Below are 19,343 nucleotides of genomic sequence, written 5' to 3' on the forward strand. Positions count from 1 at the left end.
GAGGTGCAGTAACTAGCTCGCGGTTATAGGACTAGCCATGATGAAGCTGGAGTTTGGATCCACAATGGCTGACACAGGCTCTTATTCATACCTCGGTCTCTAATCCATAGAGCGACCTCAAGCCAGGGTAATTATCTCCATTTCACACCTGAGACTCAGTGTGAGGCAAAGCCATGTGCCCAGGTGGGTCCGTTAGGGTTTCTGGTTGCAAGTCCTGAATTATCCACCAACTGCCCTTCCTTCAGCTCCTCTCTGCCCAGCAAGGAAAACGGGGTTCAGGGCAACCCTGCCTGCTGAGGTCCAGGCATCCCATGCCTTTATCCCCGTTTTCACTGTCTCAAATGTTCTCCCCTCCCCGACCCCTGGCCTGGAACCAGTTCAGACACAGCCTTCAGAATGTGGCTCAAAAATTTCTTCCTCCACATTCCACGTGGAAGGAAGACTCAGACTTGGGAGCATTTTGAAAAGAACAGTTGTTTCTTGCAAAAAGGTGAAAACTGGTTAGACTTCAGAAGGCCTGGCTTGCAAAATTACACACACACACACAGGTTCTTAAAGGGAAAACACACACTCATGATTACCAAGGTTACTGGGTTTTCATCAGTCTGTTCTCGATGGAAAAACAGCCATTTTCTCCTAAGGTGGTCATTTCTCACAAAGCCACACAGCGCACGCAGTGTCTTCAGACCCCAGCCTTCTACATACTGGGGACAGAGTTGTTCTCATTAGGGAGTCAGCAGTTGATGGGACATGCTCATTCATTTTGGGAACTAGAACCAGGCAGGGTGACTCTGTTATTTTTCCTTTATCTGGTTTGGGTTTTGGTGTTAATCGCGACGGGATGAAATTTTGTCTATGCCCAGTGGCGACCGTTTCACAAACTCTGGTCCTTGCAGTGCCCTCATGAGGCCGGTATTATTCATCCCATTTGCAGAGGACTGGGAGTCTGAGCTGAAGGGATCTGCCCGAAGTCAGAGCAGGAAGATGGCAGAGCTGGGATCCGTGCCCAGTGCCTGAGCCCTAAGTCTGGGTCACTCTGCCTCGTCCAGCTACCTCCTGCCCCTTCCTTCACCCTTGACCCAGCTGTCATTTCAGCCCTCACCGCACTATATTATGTGCACCTGCTTCCAGGTCCCTCTCCCCTACCAGGGGAGGCTTCAAGGCAGGCACTGTCTTTTGGGTTCATCTCTGGCCCAGCCCTTGGCACATAGGAGACACCCAATACATTAGTTAGTAGTTGATTCATTAATGGAGACGTGAAAGCAGCCATGAAGTTTGCTGTGAGTGCTGCCTACAGGGAACAGTGCCCGAAGCCTTTAGGTGGTGAAAGGTTTGAGCTGCCTCAGCAAAGTAGAACCCACAGCCCCCAAAACCTGGGCCAGCTGGTTGGCCTATTGCCCAACCCTCCTATGACCCAAGGCACTTAAGCCACTCCACTTGTGGACTGCCTGGCAGGCATGATCAGCCAGTACGTGCATACTCCATGCAATGATCCTGCCCACTCAAAACCAAGACCAAACGTACACCTGTCATATGTTTGTGACTTTGGGCAGGAAATGAACACAGCCAGAATTCCCAGAGATGAACCAACCATCCACTTCTCACAATGGTCCATCTGCCAGCCGACAGGCTAGATTTGCTTTGGGAGTGACTGACCCTCTGACCAAGAGTATTTCTGGCCCCAGCAGGTGGCGAGGGCAGGGATGGCAGTGCCTGATGCCAAGAAGAGCCACCATCCAAGTACTCATGGAGGGACTCTGGGCCCTAGATCACAGTGGACTGTTCGTTTATTTATGCATTTGCTTTTAAAAGTTCTCAAAAATTAAGTAGTTGGAAAGTGAGCTCGATTCAAACCGACTCGTGGTAGCTGGCTGAGCCAGGGAACGGCCACACAAACCAAGAAACCAGCTCTGCTTCCGTTTACTTATGCATTTACTCTCCTCTTCATTCCACAAAGATTTGGAGGGAATTAATTAGAGGCATTACATATTGTCTCTGCCCGGTGGCCCTGTCCGCACAGTTGGCGAGACATCACGAGATGAGCCAGCTTGCCTGTTGGTGTATTCATTCAGCAAATAAAAGCCTGCAGGGCTGGCTGCACTCTGGGCACTGGAGCCCATTAATTAAGTCAATCCTGGCTCCCCCGCCCCTTCTCCATCTGTAAGCTGCTTCCATTTAATCACTTTCCTCCTGTGTCTTGAAGACGCACGGGACCGTGGCAACCAGTTGAGAATGAACTAAAAGAAGGAGCACTGGACCTAGAGTCTAGGAACCTGAGTTCAAGTCCAGGCTCTGCCAGTTACTGCCTGGGTGCCCCGAGACAAGTCTCTTCACCTCTGAGCTTCATGATAGTTAGTAAAATGGGCTACTGATGCTGCTCAGAAGTGTTCTGAGACTTAATAACTGCCATTTATTGAACACTTACTGTGTGCCAGGCACTGCGCTAAAGTAAGCGATTTGCATACTTTCTCACCCTTAATGTACAAAGAACCCCAAGTTGTAGATATTACTATTTCTGTTTTACCAGTGAAGAGGTGGAGGGCAGGAGCTGTGTCCATTTCCTCCTCCCCTGTGTCACCAGCACCTGGCATGGCACCCGGCATAGAGAAGAGATGCAACGATGTACCGGCGGCAGGTCAGGAGTCAACTTGGGCCCGTCTGACTGCACAGCTGGCCTTTCAGAATCGTGGCAGTGACGGCACAGTGCGGGGCACATGGTACACCCTCCGTCAGTTAGGGTTCCTCTCTTCCCCTCTCCATGACTTTATCCAGATGGATTTATTCGAGGCTGTGGCACTCACTGCATCTGAGTTCACTATAAACAGTAACGTCTTTAGACAACTGTCATCTCCCAGGGAAGGAATGAGAAGTAGAACTTAGGATTTATTTGCTGCTTTCATCTAAACTAATGGGGCTTTTCCAAGAGGCTTGGCCAGGGATTATGCCGACTCCCTTTGAAAGGCATTTGCTTACCCTTAGGGGTGCAGACATCCTTGATGTTGGCCAGGGAGGTCACTGGCACCCTGACAGAGTCCTGAGGGCTGCAGTATCTGGGTGGCCAGCATGTCCCTAGGTCTGGTCCTAGGCTTTTTAGAAATGTTATTTTCTCCATTTTGCAGCCAGAGCTGATCAGAGCCCCATTAAGCAAACTCATGAGAGATCGTGCTGGAAACTAAATGCTGATTCATTTAGGTCAACCAAATATCGTCACTCTCGGCAGATGGAGCAGATGTCTGTGCTCACTGCCCAAGTTCCTGGGGAAAAAGATTATCTGCCAAAGTTTCTGTAGCACACACAGCACGGTGGGAGCAAATGGTCTCCAGGAACATTTCTTTTCCTGGGCACGGTGAGCCCTGGGGAGCATCCTAGCCTCATGGACAGATCCCCTCTCTAGTGACCATTCTGTTTCCTTCCAAATTCATTCAGAATTTGGTATAAGCACGTCCTGTGCTTGAGTCTTGATTGTTAATAACTAAAGAATCCAGACTGTGTGCAGAGAAGAAGCATTCCTATAGGGGTTGTGAGGTATCAAATGGGAAGGAAACACCCCAAGTCTCATTAGTTTACATATTAATTAACCAGCTCAGTTCACGGCATTCTGTAATGGAAACTGTTGGGGTTTTTTCCCCTTGCATCTAGGATGTCTGTGAGCATCAAGCCTGCTTCGCCAATATTGTCGAAACTGTTATCTTTTAGATAATTGCCAGGCCCATTGTGCAGAACAGAGATAAAAATAAACGTTCCTGTCTGTGGGTCAGTGCATACCCCACGCTTTGTGCTTTAATGACAGGGCCTGAGTTTGGGGGTCCCCATCCCCGCCACCCCAGCACAGGATGTCCCATGTGAACTCTGACCTTTCAAGTCACTAGGATGTTCATATGTCCTTCATTATTCTTTATTTCTTCCATCTTTTGTTCACTCATTTACTCAGACCTCTATTTATGTATGTATTTATTTAAATATGCAAAGCCCCATCTTCTTCCTCAAAGGCTTTATAGGACTTCTCGGGGAAATACAGCCACAGAACCAACAACTCATGGATGAATATAAACCGTCAGGACCAGGAAAAAACACAAGTGTGAATGGGGCCCATAAGCCAGTTGGGAGGTTCAAATGCAGGGAGCAGGGCCTGGAGCAGGAGCGTGGCTTATGCAGCCAGGCCCAGATCTGAATCCCAGCTCTGCCACTTACTAGCTGAGCAAACAGGCACAGGTACTTAGTCCCTATGCCTCCGTCTCCTTACCTGTGAAATGGGTCCAGTAATACTCTCTTCAGAGGATGATTAAAAGGATTAAGTGGAATGATCTATGAAAAGCACTTAGCAGAATGGTTGGCAAGTAATAAGCATGCCGTAACTGCTATTTTTCTCACTGTTATGGTTGTTATAATACTTTCTCCTCTTATTACTCCGTTACTGTAATAGAGCTATGAATTTAGCTAGTAGCTTCCTAGCAATCAAAGCAGAAAAACAGGAAGTGTTGACTGCCTGTGCTCATTTCTGTGAGGGGGTCACGAAGATGCCAGCTTCGCAGGTAACAAGACCTTCCACTCCAGCCTGACTTACTCTGTCTGAGAGTCACACTCTCTGTTTTAGAGTTGAGTGCTCAGGTTCGGGCTTAATTAGCCATCAGAGATTGCTCATTTCTGTGAGGGGACACGAAGATGCCAGCTTCGCAAGACCTTCCACTTTAGCCTGACTTACTCTGTCTGAGAGTCACACTCTGTTTTAGAGCTGAGTGCTCAGGTTCGGGCTTAATTAGCCATCAGAGCCTCAGACATCTCTGCCTTTGGCTACTAGAAAGATCAGGGCTGGGGGTTACAGGTCTGGAACCATGAAGAGACTGTCCTGGTTGGGGATGGTCTCTCCAAGAAGCTGCCCAATTGTCAAGAATTAGAATCCATCCTTCCAAGGGGCGGGAGTGATGTTCACTGAGAACCTCTTGAAAATCCATCTTGATCTTCCAGGATACCTTGGAAGGTGCGGCCATTGTTACACCTGGAAGCAGGCGTATTTTCCGTTTTTATGGTTGGGGAACCAGAAGCCCAGGGAGGTTAGGTGACTTGTCCAAGGACACACAGCCAGTAATTAGCATTTCTGGGATTCTAATCTAGGTGCTTCTGGCTCTAAACCATTTCCTGTTATCCTTTTATGCTGGCCTTATGATGAGTTTGATACCCTCAAATGGCTTATAACTTAGTTAAGAGAATAGATACCAGCCTTAAAAGAGGTAAATAACAGTGCCAAACACTATATCACAGGGCCTGGATATTAAGCCATTCAAAGGAGGGAGCCTTTTTTTCTAGGTGGCAGGGAAAGCTTCATGGAGGAGGTGGCAGGCCTTGAAGAACACGTAAGCCTTGAGAAGCTGTGAGGGAGGCAGGAGGCCTTAGAACCCAGGACTGGCGAGAGCAAAGCTCCAGAGATATAAAGGGGAACGGTCTGGAAAGGCAGGCGACCCGAGCCAAGGTTTCTGCTAGGAAGTTGGGAGAAGTAAGATTGGCGAGGTGAACAGGGTCCAGAACGCAGGGCTGGACCGGCTGGATGGAAAGCAAGACCTGGATGCAGGCTCTTTAGTTTTAGTGCTTTACTTGGTGTACTTATTTATCCACGAGTCAGTAGACTTCTGCTGAGGACAAACCATGTGCCAGGACCCATGCAGGACACAGAGGAGACAGAAGTCAGCCAGGCTCCATCCCACCTGGGATCTTGGATGGCAGGGGACCTCTCTCCCAAACACAGTCCCTACACTCTCCTCCCCCGTCCCACCTGTGGCCGCACACACCCGCCTGGAGTCCTTTTCTCTCGCACCCCACTTCCCCAAGGCTGGGGTCTCCAGCCCCACTTTGGCCCTGCCTTGGATCCTCAATAACAAGGCTTGTTTAACTGCACCAAACGAAGTCAGTCGATTGCATGCCCTTCGTGCCTGGCCCTTCGCATGTAGCGTCACAGCCAACCAGGGAGACAGGTTCTCAAGAGAACAGGTTCAGGGTTCTCAGGAGATGCGTCCACGATCACGCAGTGTGTAAGCTACAGAGCTAAGGGTGGCCCTAGGCCTGACTTCTACACCAGGGGTCTCTACACTGCCCCATAAGGACCCTTATGCCTTTAATTGTATATCTGAGTGTTTACCCAACTTGCCCAGACTACAGAGCTAGTTAAAAGCAGGGCGGGGTCTAGAGTCCGGTCTTATGGCTCTCAGGACCCCAGGGAGCAGTGGGTGCTCAGGGGTGTGGTCAGCTCACCCTTCAGCAGGGCACTCCCACCCCCTCTAACTGGAATGGCGTTCCAGGAAGCTCCCCTACCCAGCCCTGCAGATGCCTGGAGCTTTTGTGGTTGCCACAGCACCACCTTGTGGTGATGTTCAGGGGCACACGCTTCACAGAGGAAGGGACTCCTCGTTAGCGCAGCACCAGGCGGGTTTCCAGCACATGCTGGCTGGGGCAGGCCTACTGACTGCTTTCCGTTGAGGGCTTGTGCAAAACTAAGCAGCTGCCCCTGCTTCCCGGGAAATGTCCATGCCACCCACTTATATCCTTCTGGTATGCATTTATTAGGCACCAAAGATTCAAAGAAAAGAACTGATATGTATCAAGTACTTGGTGTGACAGGTGTTTCTAGATATCATCCCATGGAACCCTCCCAACAGCCCTAGAAGTTAGGGATTCTGGAGCCATTTTCCAGACAAGGAAATAGACAGCTGCGCTCTGGCCCCAGCTCCTGTGGCTGTGCAGGGCAGGGCCGGCATCAGACTCCCGCTTACGTGTGATTAAAGCAAAACCTCTGCCTAGCTAAGCGTGACTGGACTTTCAGGCAGCAGTTGCCCAAAGTGTGCTGTTATTTCAGCGACCCTTTTTTTCCCCAGATGAAAATCGGTAGGAAATGGGCTGATAAAAAAAAAAATTCTTATAAGGAAGGACAAAGATAAAAATTAGGTCCCATTAGTAACAAGTCACCTTTTTTTAAAAATGACCAAAACACTAAAACCAGAGTCGTGTGGCCCTTTTTGTTTTATTTTTTATGGTATAAGAGAACTCAGATAAGGTAGATTTTGAGAATTTTACAGCTTCCCAGAGGTCATGGGGAGGCCCCTGCCGTGTGGCAGACCCAGGTGGAGAAAGTCATGGGCAGAGAGGAAGATCAATGACGGGTCACCAGTTACCCTACTGGGGGCCCAGGCTCAGGCTAAGAGGCCCACACGCATGGACACACACGCATGCCCACAGGGACAGTCAAAGATGCGGGCGGCTGCTCAGCCACCCCGCAAGCCAGGGCTCCAGTTTAGCCAGGCTATTCATACAAAGAAATGGTGAATTTATCATAGACTCACTTCTACCAGCAGCTTTCTTGGTGCTCCCTGCCCTGACTGTCCCAATCAGCAATCACTTTGCCATCCTTTTTGGAAATGAAATAAAGAGTTGAAAAGCTTAGGAGGGGGTGAGAGGAAGCGACCACAGGGAAATATTATTTTGTGCCTAGCTCCGGTCAAGTCGAGGAAATTACCAGCTGAAATATGACCACTTTTTAAAATAACTGTACCGTCAGAAAGTGAACCCAACATTGTAGTTCAGAGAACACTAAAAGTCAAGTGAATTCTGACCGGTGCTGTGGACAGCAGAAAGTTGTGACCACTATGCGGATGATAATAACCACTGTGGATTTACAGCTAGGTTTCCCAGCCATAGCCGTTCTCACACAGCTTCACGATTTGTGTTGTTTCTATTTACCGTGGGTGTCCCTATTGAATATTTTTATGTCAACTCATGATATTTACTGACGTGAACTTATTCTACAAGGGAGTATTATCTCAAATGGAAATTCAGTATAACTTGTCGTAAGTAAAAAGAATTGTAAAAAAAACATTAAAAATAAAACAATGCTGTTAAGATCTAACAGGGTGCTGCCACCTGCCAAAGGCTCTCAGCCTGTGACTGGTACCCTTTCTTTAAAAAGGGAGATTAACAAATAATGGAGAAATATTATCACTATATTAGCAGCTTCTGAAGTGGCAATAATGTGGACTGATTAGTCTGAAAATTCTCCCACTACAAATACTTTAGAAATGCTAGGTAAACGATAGCCAATATCCCTTCAAATTCTTAGCTGAGCTCCCAATAAGTAAGGAAATCATCAGAGGTGAGAAATGGGAAGGAAATAGAAAACCAGAGCAATAAGCATATGGCCTGACTGAATTGGGGAAAATGTCTCCTCGGGGAATTCACAGACACAGGACTGTGACTCAGTTGGATTAGGATTCAAATTTATACTATCTGCATGATCCGAGAATCCCTACGTCAAAAAATTAACACCAAACTACTCTGGAGAAGTTTGGTCCTCAATCCAGGCTACCCGAATTCCAATATATCAGCAACTTTAAAGATGAGCTCATAATATAGATTTATAAAACACACAGGGGAAAAAAACACACCATGTAGGAAAGTCACAGAAACAACAAACATCAGGATTAGACCCTCAATCCTCAATAGAACAGTCTGAAGGAGCCCTCTCAAAAAAAAAAAAGAGAGAGTATGTTTATAATTATTAAAGACATAAATTAAAACATTGAAAATAAGTAGAAAGAATAAGGCACTGAAAAGAAAACAGAGATTTGAAAATAAATAAAATGAAACTTCCAGAAATGAAAAAACAGAGTCATTAAAATTAAAACCTTAGTGAATGAGTTAAACAACAGATGAGACAAAGCTAAAGTGAGAAGTAATTAATTGGAAGATTGATTTGAAGAAATTAGCCACAGTGCTTCATGGAGAGATGAAGAGATGGAACAAGGAAAGAAAGGCAAAGTTCAACAGTTGATACAAGTTCCAAAAGCATGGAATAGGAGAGACATGTAATTAGTTGGCTAAGAATTTTCCAGAATTGATGCCTGAGATTCAAGGAGCATGAGTCTTGAGCAGGATAAATGTTTTAAACCTACACACATCATAGAGAAATGGCCAAACTCCAAAGATAAAGAGATCTTAAAAGAAAAAAAAAAATGATTACTTACAAAGAAAACTCAACTAGACTGATGCAACTTCTCAAAACAATAGAAGCTGGAAGAAAAAGAACTCATCTAAAATTCTATAGCTAAACTAGAATTCAAGACTGAAGATGAAATAAAGCTATTTTCAGACAAAGACTCAACGAGCTTATCTCTTGCTACAATAATTACTCAAGGATTTACTTCGAAAAGCAGTGACGATTACTGTGATAATATATTGAGAACATCTAGCACAGTGTCCGGAATCAGTACCATGCTGGATAAACAGTAACTGCCCTTATCACAATTGAATAAAAATGTCCAGACCCTCCTCTGCACTGGAACCTCTGGCCCTTTAGATATGATGTTGCGCTTGACCTTGAATTTGATCAAGATCAGAACTTGAGCACCCTTCCTTGACCTTGCAGAAAAGATTCTTCCTTGGCTTTCTTTTCCAGTTCTCTGGGTAGACCCTGCCTTTGCTCAAGGCTCCCAAAACCACATTCCTGAAAAACAGCCACACGCCAACAGCCTGACTGGGCCGCCCCAGCATCTTGGCATCATTCCCATTCAGAGTTCTCCCCACTCCCCCTTCTCACAGGGTGAGAATTCAAGAAACATTCATCCAGCACTGGTATCATCTGGGATTTTTAACTCCTTGCTCTTTGCACATGAGTTGTCAGCACTTTGCAATGTTTCAAATATATTGTGTTTGCAAAAATGCCCTAATTCTCTACCCCAATCCATATCCATATCCATATCCTTTTCTATATAATCTTGAAGTTCTTCCCATCAAGAGGTGGAGTCTGTTTCTTCACTTCTTGAATCTGGGCTGGCCTTGTCACTTGCATTGGCCAATAAAAGGTGGAGGAAATGATGTCATGTCAGTTTCAGACCTAGGCCTCAAGAAACCTTACACATGGATTCCGCTCTCTCCTGGAACCTTGACACTGTCATAAGAACAAGTCCAGACTAGCCCACTGGAGGATGAAAGACTATGTGGAACGAAGCCATCATCCTAGCCAGCCCTCAGGCTTCTGATCCAGCTGGCTGTAGGCACATGAGTGAACCCAGTGGGACCCGCCATGCCCAGACAATCACAGCAGAACTGCCTAGCCGGTTAGTAGACTCATAAGAAATAAATGGCTATTTTAAGCCATGAATTTGGGGGTGACTTGTTATACAGCAACAGCTAGCTGACAGAACATACATATAACATTTTATTATGTACATGCATATATATAATAAAACTGCTTGCTCTATACTGGCTTATAACCTGCAGCTTACCAGCAGCTGTATTTCTAAGTTATGTTGACTTACTCGGGTAAATTCACCTTTCTGATGGGAAAATTGAGTTCATGTGTCAGGGTGTGGGCTGATTGCCATAACTCTCTACCCCAAAATAGGAAGCGTGTCATGCTTCATGTGGGCCACTTTTCTTTTTTTTAGTACTATCTTCTCACTCACTCAGAGATTAACAAAGCAGAAAAGGTCATATAGCCTTGGCCTGGTACACACACTGAGATACAAATCTTCTAGTAAATTTTAGCCTGCTAGTGTCTCTTGAGTCAACCAAATTAGAAATGTTAATCCTGGCAGGCGCATGTATTCTGTTTTTAATACACAATTTTGGAAAACGTCATGGTTGTCAAAAGACATATATTTTGGTTCAAGATTATAATTGATTGTAAAAGGAAGTGGGGCAGGAGAGTAGGAGAGAAAATGTAAGAATAAACAAATTTCAGTGTGCCACTTACTGTGTGACCTTTTCCCGTAAAATGGTCATCGTCATGAGCAGTAAATGAAATAAGACATGTCCAAAGCACTTTAGCCTATCCTAAAGCAAGCTGTGATATTGATAATGATGATGAAGAAAAGCAGGATTAAGAAATAGAATTCCAGAATTTTTTTAAACCATTCCAGCAAGATCTTTCTCTCCAATTTCATACCCAGGACCTATGAATTTAGATCAACATAACTGCCCACGATGTTTGCAAAATGAAACCCAGGCAAGGGAGTTCATCAATAAGCTCACACAGATACGTTTAACATCTTGACCCTTGAGTCCCTAAACTCCCACTTGGCTGAAAACTATTTCTGGGCTGTCACTAGATACCAGCTGAAATGCAGAACAGACTGTCATTCAGTCAGCTGGCTCTTTCATCTCCGAGATAGCAGACATCACATTTGATGTGATTTAGTTCCCTTCCATGGAATTCATCCACCAGTTGCTTTGTCCTCAGACAGACCCGGCTTTAGTGCGCCCCCACACACACCCCAGGTAGGAGCTGAGAGAGGTCATGCATGCAGATTAATTTCCAGGCTGCCTGGATGCTGGTAATAGCCTTACCACTTTGCACGGCCAAATAAAAAAGATGGGGATCAAAAGGGAGAGACGAAGGCTTCCGTGTCCCCTAAAGAATTCATTCCGAATCCTTATATCCAAACGGGCTTCTTTAAGCAATTCTTTCCAGTGTAAACCTTATTCCAGGGGAGGGGGCTGACAGGGGGAGACAGCCAAACTTCCCTTTTTTTTGCTTTTCTCTGTCTTCCTTTCTACCTGTCCCCCTCCCTCACTTTGGCAGCTTCTCTCTGTGTGTTTAGTGTGTGTGTGTGTGTGTGTGTGTGTGTGTGTGTGTCTTTGGAATGGATTTTGTTTGTGTTAGATGCAAGGCACATCATTTTCTTCAAGGTCTGTTTTCTGGTCCTGCAGTCAGGAGATAATTTCCTCCTCCGTTTGCGACTTATCGCTCACGGCACACACGACCCCCTGCCGGGAGGAAGAAAATCCTTCTTTTTTGCTTCTCAGACTTGAGATCCTTTGGTCTGTGCAGCCTAGAGAATCTCATTATTGACGACGTGACGGGCATGTGGGAGTGTGTGATGTTGCCTTTCCGGCCGGTTTGAATACCTGGAGAACTCTGCGCGGGCCTGCCTCACTTTAAGAAAGCCCGCTGTATGGAAAAGACAAAATGACAAAGGGTAAAGCTGGGAGCGGTTATTCCCAGTGATAAAGGATCCCCTCACTGCACGAAGGATTCTCCATGGGCTCTTAGAAAGAGCTGGGCCTACTTGGTACATTTTAAGGATATTTAGTTTTATAATTTAGATATGATTATATAATTTATGTATGATTTTCCATTTATATATGATTTTCAAGACCAAAGCTACTGTGTAGATGGAAGTTTGCTATCCTAAAGAAGCTGTGCGTTCTCGGCTCTTTATTTTTATTTATTTTATTTATTTTTTTTGAAAAGCTAAGCCAGTCTCCGGACTGAGAAGTGCCGAGTGATAAAAGTGTCAGGAGTCCAGAGGGAATTGCCGAAGGCTCAGGGGCCGCTGACAAGATAGAAACTGAATTCATCTAAATTCTGATAGATGAAAGTGAGGATAGTTACAGAACAAAGTGAACATACTTAACGCCACTGAAGTGCGCACTCAGGATGATAATTTTATGTTTTTCAAACTTTGCCACAATTTAAAAAGTGTTTTTCAAAATAGTAAAGGAGGGAGTGTTTAGCCACAGTTTACGGCTCCGCAGCTGCTGCTCTCCAGAGGCTCTGTGCCAGGAGGACCAAGACTGCTGTTTACCGCTGCCATCTGCCAGTCACTACCGCTTCCCACCCCTGGTGGATTCCGAAAACGGTGCCTGCAGTTAGCGGCTGCTTAGAAGCAGATACCTTGACTATAAATTGGCCGGGCTGTCACCAAAGACAATGCTTCATGCACACCATTTCCACCTGGTGGCCAAATTGGTAATGTGTGTGGGAATAACGATGAAGCAGACACCCCTGACCAAGCCATGCGTCACACACGGCCCTGATCATATAACCTCACGCCAGCCCCAGGGAATCACTCTATTATGTCATCTCTGTTGTACAGATGAGGAAGCTGAGGCTCCAAGTTATTTTATAACTGACCTCAGTTCATATAGAGTGAAACCAGGATTCGAACACAGGTTTCTCTCATGCCAAAGGCCAGACCACTTCCCGAGGCCAATGATTCCCAATTTCTTTGTGCACATGAGCCTTTTCTAACGGCAAACATCTTCACAGACCTTCACAGACCGGCACATGGTAGTAGTCATACTTTCAATGTCTCCTGGCTGAGAAAATATTTAATGACCGAAAGCTACCCAAATCCAAGAATTCTGTGCATCCCAACAGCTATAGCATAGAGCAGGGGTCCCCAAACCTTGGGCCGGGACTGATACCAGTCCATAGCTGGTTAGGAACCAGGCCACACAGCAGGAGGTGAGCGAGCGAAGCTTCATCTGTATGTGCAGCCGCTCCCCAGCGCTAGCATCACCGCCTCAGCTCCGCCTCAGATCATCAGGCATTAGATTCTCATAGGAGCACCAGTCTCTGGTGCCAAAAAGGTGGGGGACCGCTGGCATAGAGTTTTAAAATCACGACACCGGATGTGAGTCATGAGGCATTTAATTGATTCTGAAGCCCTCGGGGTCGCTCTTTGCCCCCAAGCTGGGCACCCCTGAGCTGGGCACCCTCAAACCGTACCATGAATCAGTTGAAGGGTCTGGAGAGCCAGAGCCGCCTTAGAATGTAGGCTAGGCCCGGGGGATTGTGTAAATACGGCCAACGTCAGGTACTTCTTGGGAGAGCTACATGAGTCTTTGCATCCCATTTTCGGGGCGGGGCTGGGGGGAGACTGAGGCAGTGTGAGCTTTGGAAGGACAGTCATTATTCTTGCCCATCACAAACTAGTCTTTCACAGTGGCATCAGTCTCCCAGAGCAGAGCTCTGAAAATGAGCAGCTGAAGACCTGTGAACAGTGGTTAAATCTCTTCCATTTTCCTTTAGCCCTCTTCATTTGCTTTTCTCCAGTCTTTAGAGATCTCCAGCTATAGCTGCTGGGAAGAAATTGTGTCAGGAGGAGAAAAAGAAAAGGAAAGGAAAGGAGAAAAACAACTTCTTGGCATTTATTCTCAAGTCGAAGGGTTCATACGGCCAAGTCTCATTGCTCATTTTCATTCACTCTACGAATATTTATTGAGCACGGCATCTGCGCCAACCGCTGTTCTAGGCACCGAAGATTCACTAGTGAGCACAAAACAAATACACACTCAGCCCTTGGTGAACGTACATGCTAGTAGGACACAGACTATAAGTGAGATTTTAAAAAGTAAAATTGGTAGTAAGCCGCATGGTCTTAAGTGCCACGGAGCTAAAGAAAGCAGAGAAGCGAGATGGGCACGTATCTGGTAGGCGTGTGAGGTTGTGCCTGCCCTTGGAAGGTGACAGTTAAGCAAAGAGGTGAAGGAAAGAGGGAGGGAGACATGTGGGTGTCAGGGGAAGACCAGGAAGAGGGAACAGCAAGTCAGTGTGGCTGGCGCAGAGTGAGCGAGAGGGGTGGAGGAGGCGGGGGGTAGGTCACAAAGGGCTTTGCAGGCCATGGCAAAGACTTTGACTTTTACTCCATGGGAGGGCACCCATGAGCAGAGGAGCAAAACCATCTGACCTTCCTGCAGTATAATTTACATGCTACAAAATCCCCCCACTTTAAGTGTACAATTCAATGATTTTTACAAAGTCATACAACCATCCCCACACCCCAGTTTTACATTTCTGTCATCCCCAAAAGATACCTCATGCCCGTGATTTGCATTTTAAAGGGATCCCTTTGGCTTCTGTGTTAAGAATAAAAAATAAAAGGTAGAAGTAAAGAAAGTGTGAGAAAGAAATGTTTTTTGCTGCACAGAAGTGACAAAAAGAACTAACAGTGGAGGAAGTAAAGACATGACTGGTAGAGCTTTTTATTTTTAATTACTGGAGGTTCGGAGCCTCCTTAATGCCAACGTTATAACAGGATGAAGGGCCTCCAGCTTTAACAGGAAAAGTAAGATATTAATAACATTCAGAGAACTGTTTATGAAATGAGAAATCCAAGCCTAAAAGCTGTACCCACCTGTGACTCCTGAACTTAAAGATGACAGAATGCACGTTGGACCCCGCCTTCTTTTATGTAAAAAGTCTATTTATAAAGCTATAGGACCATTTTTATACCTCAAAAAGTAATAAGAAGAAAAGTTGATGGTAGCAATAGGAATAAATCTAAACATGTATCAGGAAACGTTCACTCTCCCTGCAGCAAAAACACAGTGAGGTCTCATATTAGTTGTTATTAAAACGTTGAATTCCAGTTTCTTTTGTTGGTCTTGAAAAGTGGGAGCGTCCTGCACTGAGTTCTCACCGTGATGTGAGTTGTCAACAGTGCCCATGGGAGGGGCCTGCTTGACATGAAAAGTGGTTTTCTGTATAGCTGGAAGGCTGAAATCTTCTGGTACTATAAGGTTTTGGATTAAGCAATGAATGTTGGCATTTTTTCATTTTCAACATCTACAACAGCGACCAGCATCTTCTCTTCCTAACTCAAATTTCCCCTCCTGGAACATCCCGTTATGGGAATAGTCAGGCAATGATGGCTCTGAGCTGCCATACAGAATTCTGCCGTGGGTGGGTCTAAAGTGATACTCGCCAACTTCCCTTAGCTAACACCTGTGCGTTTCTGAGAGCATGCCATGTGGCCTATCTCCAGGTTTGACACATTGCAGAGAACAAATCCTCTTTAAAACATGAGAAGAGCACCTCCAAGTGTGGCGACAGTCTGAGAATGAAAGAGGAAAGGTCTAGTAAGACAGTTGTCAGCCAGCTTCAGAGATGAGGAAATGTGTTTCCAGCTCGCCTCCCACCCTGCCTTGATTTGGCTGTGCCCTGGACTGTTCTATGAGGTATAACTACTAGGCTCAGTTCAAGGTCACAGGCAACTGCTTTGTTGCTTTTCATAACAGCGTTTCCATTTTTGTAGCCACTTCGGGATCCTCATAGCTGCCCTGGGCAACCCAATCAGGAATCCTGCATTACCACTGCTGGCCACAAGGGGCCCCAGCCCTCCAGCTGTCAGCACCCAGGGCTGCAAAGTGGTCCCAGCTCTTGAGGGAGAGCAAGATTTTGTGGGCAGATCAGCGGCCTTGAGTGGCCAGCCCCCAAAGAGAGCTGCCAAGCTCAGTCATGAGCCCTGGGCCAACAACCATTAGGCACTGTGGGAGCAGTGATAACCCACCTGCGATCACTGTGCTTTGTGTTGTTACTGCAAAGAGCAGAGAACATGTCTAAGTTCAGGCAGTCTAAGTTCTGGTCCCAGCTTTGTTTCCACTGCCTATTAAGAGACATTATCCTGATGCTATTGGCTTTTGAAATATTATTATAAATTATAATTCCCACAGTGAACCCGTGTTAAATAAATTGTTGGCAAAGACGGTCTCGGTCTCTAAGCATAGTTTTGCTGCCAACGAAACAGTCAGTGCAGCTGATGAGGGTACTACCTGTCCCGGGACCCATTCACCCCCATTTCTGCATTCCCACCTTCCCGCCACACTGCACAGGCCCCAGGCAACTGTTGTCGAGGAAGACTATGGTGTCTCCTACCTGGCATATGCGATGATCCAGCGCCTTTCAGTCTTTTGTAAAGGAAGATGTTTCATTTGAGTCCATGGCCGGTTGTGAGCTTCATGAGTGGTAGAAGTAGACATGGGTCCCAGTTCAGGCCATGTCACTCACTAGCCATGTGACGTTGAAAATATCTTTGGTATTTCTTAACTCTACAATGGGAATAATGGTGCTTTGCAGGAATAGATCAGGCACACGAGAGGCTTGACCCAGGGCTTAGAACTCAGTAAGTGGAAGCCCCATTACTGTGCGCGTATGTGTTTGCATGCCTGTGTGCATGAATGTGTGTGCATGAATGTGTTTACATGAATATGTGTGTTTGCACATGTGCATGAGCGTGTGAGTATACGTGTTTGCACATATGTGTGTGAGTATGTGAGTGCACCTGCATGTGTGTGTACGTGTGTGTGACATCCATCTCCTCTACCACTGTTGGAGAGTCCCTCCCAGGACCTCCTATGGCCAGGGACACTGACAGCCTTTGCCGGGGTCTCTCACCAGATTGCCAAGGGATCATCGAGGATGTCGTCCTGCTGGGTGCGCCTGTGGAAGGAGAAGCCAAGCATTGGGAGCCTTTCCGGAAGGTGGTGTCCGGAAGGATCGTCAATGGCTACTGCAGGTCTGTCCCAACCCCAGGCCAGGGGGGAGGTGACACTTACTGCCCAGGCCTTGTGCTGGGGACAAAGATGTTTGAGGCCTCTGTCCTGGAGGATCCCAAGGACCGGGGAACACTGGCCTGTTAGTGTTCTGACCTGGGAAGCCTCTGTCCCCATGGGATGAAGGTCTGGAAAAGGGTCTCCTTGTGTCAGGCCTGGGACCAGCCTACAGGGTGATAGGAGAGGCCAGGCTCGTCACCATGATCTAGAGGAAGAGGGACGTGAGTGAGTGGGACATAGACTGAAAAACAAAGATTAGGCCTCAAATGGGAGGTCTTCAAATGCCAACTAGGAGCTCAGACATGCGTGATTCTGCAGTCCGAGAACGGGGCGGGGGGGCCTAGGCTGAGCACTCCGAGCAGGGTCGGGGCAGGGTGATAGAACAGGAAGCTGACAGCGATGAGGGGGCCAGTACCCACACTATGTGACGGACCTCCGGCAAGAGGTGGGCGTCCTGCCATGGCTGATGGCCGTGGGCTGGAAAGGAGGTAGCCCTGGTTTGGGGTTTGAGAAGAAGACTTGAGGGGTTTCAGCCAAGGCTGTGCCCCCAACTTTGAGGAAGAAGAGAAATGAAGTCCACCACTGAGACCGCGGGAGATCGGCCTGAGAAGGTGCCCGGGCCCGTCAGCCTCCGGAGGAAGCAAAGGACAGGGTGATGGTGTTTAAGAGCTCACGATTTGGAATTGCACAGACCTGGGTCCCCTTGCTGGCCTCGATTTCTCCATCAGTAAAGAAGGGATAATACTAGTGACTCCCCCTAGGATGTCGATGACAGTTAAACAAGTTTAGAGCTGCACACGGTATGTACATGCAGATGATGTTCCCAAGCCCCGGCCCCACGGAACCTAGCATCCGGCAGAGAAAATAGTCAGGAAAACAGAAAGCTCCAGTCAGACAAGAAGCTTGTCTGCAACACCAAAATCCAGATGCTCTGAAAACAACAGCTTCTCACCAGGGGTAGCACCAACTCATTTAGTGACAAACTTGCCCTGAGCTGATGAGAGAGATTTCTAGGCTTTACTTCTTTCTCTGGGTTTGTGGGCTGAGTGACTTGAGGGCAGCACCCCAAACCTTACAGGGGTGTTATATGATACACAGGGTACCAGCCAGATCACTTTCCTAAAATCTAAAACATTATTCTGAATTCTGAAATCAACAGGCCTCTGAAGATTGTGGATAAGGGACCCATAATTTGGGGTCATTGCCACAAAAGTGTAGAGTGCTGACCACATTCCAAGCCCAGATCTAATGGACAAATTTGGAATTTAAGAAGCGGTAAGGTTGGGTGACTAGTTGTTAATGACTAGCTCCATTAACACAACTTTAAAAATAACAGTTAAAAAAATAATAATAAGGAGGTGTAGGACTTGTTGGGGAAGCGGCTGATTCAGTGGGTTATGAAGAAGTTTCCAGGAAATGCAGCACTAGGGCTCAGAGGAATTAGAATTACAGCAGGGTCCAGTGGGATCTTCAGCTTCCGCTGAAGCCAGAGGGAAAGACAAAGTGTGGAAAGGGAGGAAATGCCGGATTCCTGGTTCTAAGGACTGTATTTCAGGGTGGGAGGAGGAAGAGTCTCCACCAAGGTTACGGGCAACTCAGAATCATCCAACATACTGTGCCCGAGACCGTGTGCTGGCCGTAGGGACACAAAGATGGACATGATGAGACGCTCACGTCTAGTAGGAGGGACACGTATGGAAATAGACAATTATTTTTAAAAACCTAAAAATGCAATAATGCAGTGATGGGGGCAGGGGGGCGGAGTATAATAAGTATTTGACTCTTACCACCTGCCAGACCCTGTCTTCCTTGTAATTATCTCCCTTAATCCTCCTCAGAACCCTATGATGTTAGAATTATTAATGCCATTTTATGAGTGTGGAAACTGAGACTCAGAAAGGTTAAGTCAAGAGGCCAATGAACTCTAGTCTTTATCTAAGCCCAGCCATCCTAAGTAGGTTCCAAGACTGAATGGAACAGATTTGGAAAGTTCTTATCAATTTGATGATTTAGCCCACAGCAAAAGTGTATAGTTCAGAGCTAAAGATAAAGATGACTTTAAGCCATGGATAGAGGGCATTAGTCAGGACGCAGGAGATAAGCCCATCACTTTGTCTCTATCACTCATACTCTAAGCTGAGTTCTTTGAATCAGAATATGGTAAAAAGAACAAAGAAACAAATGACAAAGAGCCATAACACATAAAGAGCTTATGTAAATCAATCAATAAATAAATATATATA

The 19,343-nt window shown here is 46.5% G+C and overlaps 1 protein-coding gene across 5 annotated transcripts in view; it reads left to right on the forward strand.

The window, feature by feature from the left end:
* TMCO4 (transmembrane and coiled-coil domains 4) overlaps positions 1-19,343 on the forward strand; it is an 82,611-nt gene that overhangs the window by 51,438 nt on the left and 11,830 nt on the right. For all 5 annotated transcript variants that reach the window (XM_015598955.2, XM_025041318.1, XM_006924496.3 and 2 more), the window contains one exon: positions 16,946-17,063. In XM_015598955.2, the coding sequence (XP_015454441.1) occupies positions 16,946-17,063 (118 nt within the window). The remainder of the gene's footprint in view (positions 1-16,945; positions 17,064-19,343) is intronic.

The sequence above is a fragment of the Pteropus alecto genome, unplaced genomic scaffold (assembly GCF_000325575.1).
Source record: "Pteropus alecto unplaced genomic scaffold, ASM32557v1 scaffold39, whole genome shotgun sequence".
Lineage (NCBI taxonomy): Eukaryota > Metazoa > Chordata > Mammalia > Chiroptera > Pteropodidae > Pteropus > Pteropus alecto.